The sequence below is a fragment of the Echinococcus granulosus genome (assembly GCF_000524195.1).
Source record: "Echinococcus granulosus chromosome Unknown EG_S00276, whole genome shotgun sequence".
Taxonomy (NCBI): Eukaryota; Metazoa; Platyhelminthes; class Cestoda; order Cyclophyllidea; family Taeniidae; genus Echinococcus; species Echinococcus granulosus.
This window is the reverse complement of record NW_020170656.1, coordinates 13,382-20,946: the sequence shown is the minus strand read 5'-3', so window position 1 is coordinate 20,946 and position 7,565 is coordinate 13,382. Positions and strand designations below refer to the sequence as shown.

Genomic DNA, 7,565 nt, shown 5'->3' with positions numbered 1-7,565 from the left:
AAAACACCACTTTGCCCAACGGCGGTATTGAGAAGATTTGACCTGCCAATGTAGTCATACACAAAATTTGGTATTTAAGAAAAGGTTTTTTAAAATTTAAAAGCAGCTTTTACTAAAGAAGCACATTTTGACGGCATAAGCAGTACAATTTTGTACAAAAAATATAACAGAATAGTGATGTGTCATAGCCAAGTGTTTAGATTTCCTATCATTTGCAATGTGATATTACATTACATGTAATGTTGCATTATTTATGTTCTCATGTCATCTTTGTTAGCAGAATTTATCATGCATATAAGTGACATCGTACTCCGATTGGTTATTGAATTCCAAACCACAAGTTGGAACTTCAGTGATCGGTGTTGTGTTGACCTTCTCTAAGTGTAGCGCAAAGTAGCCATTTTCCCCTTGTTCTTGTTTGTAGTTGCATTAGAAGTATTCAGTGTGAAGGAAACAACAATCGTAACAATCGTTTGGCTACTAATTTTTGCGACACCTCATCTTTTTACAATTTATATTATTCACCTGATAGAAAATTGAAGGCTCTACTGCACTAACCGCATAAATGGCTTTTCCTAGGAGGAATTTTCCATGACGTCTACATAAATGTGCGCTTTGGTAAATGCGATGACTTGATGCCCAGTCGTGATAAATTTGTAGGAGTAGCTGAAAATACTTAATAACTCCATACCTAGCTTGCTTCCCTGCATTCTAGTATTTTCAATTTATCCTATATACATTTGTGTGATGTCGAGATTTGCCTGTTTGTGTGTTTTAACGGCCGTCTGCGAGTTGATGCCAAGAAGTTTATTGCTGGTCTAAGGCAAGTGGCTAGGCTTGTCACGTGGCTGCGGTGCAGGCAGTGGGTGAGTAGGTGGATGCGTCAGCCGATTTCTGACTGTTAGTCATTTCAGGGCTTAATTATTCTGTTACATTACAGGAGACCTTCTTTTGTTGCTTGTAGGCCAGTGGTCCTACAACCAGATATGGCCACGCGTGGTGGCTAATACATGTCCCCTTCACCGAATGCGGGTCCATAGGGGAGTAAACTGCAGATCCACCAGGATAACCAAAAAGGATCATTGAAAGCCCCGTCAAGTATATTCCTACCTGCATGGAAAATCGGTAAGTGAGATGGTGGAACTGGATGTGGTACTCATGAAATGATGGACGGGTAGGCGGGAGTGGGGAGAGGATTCGCCATCTTTAAGAGCTATTTTTCATCAGAAAATTTTTATATTCTCTGCAATTTTTGCCTTCCTTTTAGGGAATTTTACAAAAAATGTGTTTATTTGTATGCGTCTCAACTTCTTACAATGTAAGTTGGCTCAATACTTATGCCTTATTGTCGACAGTCGGAGCCTTGTGAGGAGAAGTTTGTGAAGAGGAGTTGAAAACTGAGGTGTACATGATAATGATTGCGGTCGGTGATTCAGAAACTTGACACTAGACTCATTCCTCTTTGAATGCATCCATTCACTGAAGTCAATTACTTTTCTAACCCTTTTGAGTTCTTATCCCTATCTCAGCTCCTTCCACCCATCTAGATGCGGTCATTTGTGAAACCGTTTTCACATCTCTTTGATGCTCCACCACCGATAAGTTTTGAGTGGGAAAGGGAAAGACGAAGCACGTTGCAGGACATCTAGTGCTGGATGATACCAGGTATTTCATAAACAAGTAAAGCACTCTCTTATCAAATGCCCATGTCCAAAGAATTTGTTTATATCGTGTCATTGCCTTTTAATTGCCGGTTTTATTTGACCGGCCAAAAGTTAATAAATAAATATCACCCCTCTACCCGCACTAACCTATTCTACTTTATGTAGCGCGAACTCATAAATTTGCGTGGCTATCAATTTGGTGAGAACACTAAAAGCTTTTCTCGATATTTTTTCCAAGGTCTTTGGCAAGATAACAAGGGATAACTTGAGAATGTGCACCTCAACTCACCGACTTGTGGCCACCCAACCAACGAAGGCAAATGGTCAACTTCTCTCTAGTACAAATAACTGCATTGAGGACTTCAATGGTTCTGCAGAAAGTTTGAATGTAAATGAGGTGAAAAATCAATGTCAGTGATTACACAGAGGCTCGCTTTGCTAACAATCATAATAATGGTCAACGTCCTCAAACTTACAATCCGTAAAGTAAAGTGGACCTGAACTGTTTTAAGTAGCAATTGTTACCTTTGTTCACATTGCTGCAGAATATTATTAACATAAAATAACCACACCTGAAATGTCTATTTTGAGGAAAGCTGAGGAGCACTGACAACTAAGGTAATTACATATAAGAAAATGTGACTAGGTATATTTTAGCTGAATCCCCCACCCCAAAAATATGACAAAATCAGCAATCTAGCCAAATTAACTGTGCAACAATCTGCTATACCAGCCTAGCCTTATCTAGTGCCGTGTAATTCACGGTTGTCTTGTGGAGTATGTGTATGATGTATTAATCTCGACTAATATGGAGGTAAACTGTTAGTACTAACGCATGAAAGGTCTAAAGACGGCAAATAAAAACAGAAAATGCCCTTTGCAGCTCTTGATTTACCTCTAACGCGCAGCTATTCCATCCTTAGATTTTCCTACACTAATTACCTGACTGTTCAAAAGGACGTTACATTTTACGCTTAAATCCATCCACAACAAACCACAGTTTTCTTTTGGAGCCGTCCTTCTTCCAGGGTATCATCATTGCCAATTGACTAATTAATAATTCGCCTCCTTAATCACTAACGCTATAAATAAACTACACTTCCAAATTTTGCTTCTAAGGAAGGCAAATCGCCTTTGAGTTACCCGTAACACACCCGAAATTCGCCACTCTGATTGAAACTCCATTAACAAGTCTCCATAATACTTCATTCCGTTTTATGTCTACCACCAGTAGTGCACTAGGCAACCGCATTGTCCAGCTTTTATGAGTAACTCAGTTTCATACTGACTCGGCGCTTTTAGGGTTTGAGTTCTTTTTAATTATGGATGCCTTTGCACCTGGAAGTGGACATCTTCTAGTCTTACCGCCACCATCTCTACAATCACCACTACTGCCGTCGTGGCGATCTCAAATAGCGCTGACATAGAAATCCTATTCCCCTGTTAAGCATTCTTCTCCACGGCAGCCTATGATCTCTTATTCTCTTCTGCCTCTACATCCTCATTTTCCTCCACCACCTTCACTACTCCAGTCCGTATCCAAAACCGCGACTGCCATCGAAACGCTCATCGCTCAGCCAGTCAATATCCATTATCTCCTTTTTCATAATAGCTACTGAATGCTGCCTACTATTGGAATAATTCTCTTCCATTAAAATCTCAAAAATATTTGTAAGCATCTCTTTTATCCATACGCACTCCAGCCTTTATTCTGCTTCTTCTGCATACTGCTAATCATCTACATTTTTGCATGCTTGCAGTTCCCATCTATAGCATTCTATAGGGATGCGATCTGACCGCCTGACACCGTTGTGTGGAGTCCGATGACGACGACATTGAGTGGTGAGGAAAGAATCTCTATGGTAAGCTATGACAACGACTCTGCTTATCGCACTACATTTAAGTATATGAAGGAGCATCCAACTTACATGGGGTTGGCGAAGCTAGTTGATGATGTACATGCTCTCTTCCAAATTTTCATGGCCTAAATTCCAATTAGATGTTACTAGTTCTGATTGTCATTAACAATAACTAAATGATTAAGCATCCGATTCTATGTTGCTTTCCTGTGAATGAGGCAGTAATATTAAGCCACCAGAGAAAGGCCAAGAAGGAAAATTTAGTGCGGCTTTTGAACTGAATAATAGCACATGAATTTGTGTGTTTTACTAAGCGGCCATGCTTTGTGCAAATATTCTCATGGTTAATGATATGCAGTTGGGATGATACGGTTCACTACACATACCAGTAGTGAACAGGTTTCAAGCTGAATGTTCCACATTTCAATTATTAGAAAGGAATTCATTCGAAAACCGATACTTTCGCGAAAACAACTTGTCCAAATCGCATTCACATTTGATGTAATTCACTACTACTATTAGTGCAACCGTTTCCTCATCTGACTGCTTCTTAAAACGGATTTGTCCCTCTTTCCCCATCTTCCTACTTAAATCTGGATTCATATTCCGGCTGCTGTACATGCTGTGATGTAAATGAACTTATATGAGTTATTCAAATTACTGTACTTTGATTATGGTGCATCAACCTAAAGTTACCATCACAAAAGTTGGCAGAGTTTGCTCCTTGGGTAGAAATATGAAGTTATGTTTAAAAAATGCATTAAACCGCCAGCTATTTTGACAAGCAAAATATGCTTCAGCAGATGCAATACGTCCACAAAACGTAGGACTAAATAATAATTGAAACAAGTTAGTCTTACAAAAGACAACGTGAATGTCCCTCTGAAGAGCATTGACAGGTTGTACTTTCTGGTATACAATTGTCTAATCATTTTCATAACAAATTAGATGATAATGTTAGTTGTTGCAATTAATCGCAGTGTTTATTTGTACCATTTAAGTTCATTTTTTAAAACTGCTAGAAATCGCTTGCAAGATCCAGTCTATTAAATAAAATTTTAGGTCAGAATTGGTTATAAATCATCGATATTTATTCACTCTAAGCATTTGTTAATTTTGCTACTGTAGGTCTGCAATCAATCGAAGAGTCCCGAACGAAATGACATGACGACTTATCGTACAATTCATAAAAAAATCGTTGACTACGTCAGACAAAATCACGCTTTCGCAATATTAATTCGTGAAGTTGTTGATGTCTTATTAATAGTGCACTACTACGTTTCGTCAGTAAACATGGTAACTCAAAATATGTGCTGTAGGTTTCCAGGTATTTATCCATGGAGCCAGAATTTCAGGTTTGTGTTAAAGTAATGGGGAAATGTCGGGTAAGTTCGGCCTAAAAGGCTCAAAAAAACCAAACATATGCTGCTTGAAATGGAGTAAAGCAACATTGGATTAGTTACGTCTTTCATTGTCTACATAGGTAGTTGAATGTTTTATGATGCATTACTCATCTCTGAGGGAAATGGGATGACCAGCAAAAGTGCAGCTATTTAAATTGGTGTTACCAGTGCTCCACAACTACTTTTCCTCCCACCTTCAAGAGGTTTCGTTGATCAATCGCCTGATGGGGAATGGAGTTGACAGTTAGGCTGCCACTTGGAGAGGTCAATGCAAATCAGTTAAGTAGCCTGCAACTATGGGACGGTAGCGGTCATTAATCCAACTGTGTGCTCATCTAAACCGCGACAGCAGTATACCGCGTCCTCTCTCAAATGCAAGTAAAGTACGTCGAACGAATGCTTCATGTAATAATTTCGCCTGTACTCCAATTACATGATGAAGATGTGCCACGTGCTAGTTCCACTGACAGGCAAATGTAAAATCCACATGGCTAGAACAGGCGCCAAATACCGTCTCATCATTGCCTGGCTTTCTTACTTTAGCATCCGCAGGCGTCTTGATCAGGATTTGATATTTAGCATTAGAGCTATCTACGCAATGCAAATATCACAAGTACATGGACGAGTGGTGCGTTTGAGCGGACCCGGCAGACCCCTCAATCTAACTGTGATCGTCCTTACCTAAAAAATGAAAGTGAAGGCACTTCCAATTCCTGAACCCAAGGCCCCCAGGCAAAAGGTGAAAAGGGGTAGAAGCCGTGAGGGACGCATGCTGGTATCATCTACTATGCGTTTAACATTTCGAGTATTAAATTATAGGCCAGGACCCTCAATATTTGGACCGGTTATGCGCGACATGTCCTCACAGTATATGAAATCTTTTAGGATTCCGACACAACAGCTATGTACCTCGAAGCAATGCAGAAGCGTTCGATGCTGAACTGAGCTGACCAACGGTCTTTACAAAAAAGATCACGATTTAATGAGTAGCGTCATCAAGTGGCAAAGTTTGCGTTGATCACTTCTTTATTAACTCGAAAAACCAGCAAACCAGCATAACTAGAATCATTGAGGGATACGTGGAAGCCTTCGAAATCTGAAGCCAATCTCGTGTCCATTGTAAGCAGTGGCAAGCGCCTTTAAAACGTAGAAAAAATTAGGATGGAGGTGTTATGTATATTCTCTTATAATGTCCGATTCCTCGTTCTGACATGCTTGTCCTCCTTTCATGTGTACCTGCAAATAACATCATTTGCTTCTACTCCAGCACCTAACCATAAAACTAAGCAGATTATAGAAGGAAGCTCGGCCTGATAGTAAACTAGGTCCTTACTTGCGACAATGTGAATCGAGTCAATGAGCTGCGCAAGCACCCCTGTAGGTAAGCCTAAGTATTGAGCTTCCTGATGAACAAAGAAGCCTTGGCAGACGGACTATACAGTTCACTTGTATAAGGCCAGCCAACTGAAAAAAGTGTCTATAGCTTGCGGCCAAGCAGAATGAAAGGTCGGTGATTAGGTCTTATTTGGTAACAGACTCCCATTGGTGTGGAGATCTCGTCAGCAGAACGGGAATAAGGGAATATGTCCTCGTTCTCACCGGCGTAGAAGAAAAATAATGAGCAATGTTAGGCACTACCTGGCATTGCTTTTCAACGTCAAGCCATTTGTTTCTGTCCAACCAACCTGCATTGCAAATGTGCCACAAGAGTCCTTAGCCCTTTTCCCACCTTTATTTGACTCAGATGCCTCGGGTAGCGAATAACACATATAACTCTGTTTTGCGTCGCATTTGCGCAAAAAAATAATTCATGCAAAATTTCGTATTTCTGAGTGCAGAGGTGTAAAAGCATGGCAAACAATCATCATTGCATTTGTCACATGCCTAATCACAGGCTTGCCATCAGTTTCGACATCATCTGCTTCAACGGTGGATTTGGAAGTAATTGCATCATCTTGTCTTGAACTAGCGCTGAGACTTTGCATTATTTTGGAATAAAGAGTTAGGTATTTTTATAGACTATTAGCCAATTATGTCAACGGTTTTGGGTTTCTGCATGGAATGTCATACGGAGATAGTACAAATAATCGCGCAAGTACAACAAGACGGGACTTTGGAGGCATGCTTCCACACCATCAGCTAGCTCCTCCGAATCCACGAGAGTTGGAGACTTCTTCACAAACTACAGTGTATGCAGAAAGACACGGTCGTGGTAACCGTCTACCACTGAGACGGCCAACCCCACGACTGGCCACATTGCGGCACTACAGACAACCATCCGCACGACTGGCCACACGACATGTCCCATTGCTTCACCACAAACGGCCAACCCCACCACTGGCCACATTGCGGCACCACAGGCCACCATCCCCACGGCTTCTCACATTGCTGCCAACACCCGAATCCCATTTCTTTTGCAGTCTACTTGATACTGACTTGTGGACTGAGTTGTGTCGCCTTTTATACTTTGCTCATCAGCTGCATCCGTTCCACGTGATGCGCGTGCTCGTGTACTTTTCAATCGACATTCATACTTACCACCCTCCATCATCGCCCTCGTGATTCGCTGTAAACGAAAATAATTTACCATAAATTTGTCGTTCACCCATGAAATGAGGATTGAAGAGTTAGCTATGTGG

General features: G+C 40.8%; 2 protein-coding genes across 2 annotated transcripts in view; both read left to right on the top strand. All coding sequences in view use genetic code 11, as the record gives it.

Moving 5' to 3' along the window:
- The window catches only part of EGR_10822 (hypothetical protein), a gene marked incomplete at both ends in the record, with an annotated part of 5,793 nt that extends 4,786 nt beyond the window's left edge, over nt 1-1,007 (top strand). The window contains one exon of the mRNA XM_024500071.1: nt 965-1,007. Within this exon, the coding sequence (XP_024345517.1) occupies nt 965-1,007 (43 nt within the window). The remainder of the gene's footprint in view (nt 1-964) is intronic.
- A 6,040-nt stretch (nt 1,008-7,047) lies between these two features.
- On the top strand, nt 7,048-7,488 carry EGR_10821 (hypothetical protein; the record flags this gene model as incomplete). Its single annotated transcript, XM_024500070.1, has 1 exon — nt 7,048-7,488. The coding sequence occupies one exon, from the start codon at nt 7,048-7,050 to the stop codon at nt 7,486-7,488; it is 441 nt and encodes a 146-aa protein (XP_024345516.1).
- Nucleotides 7,489-7,565: the final 77 nt, after the last annotated feature.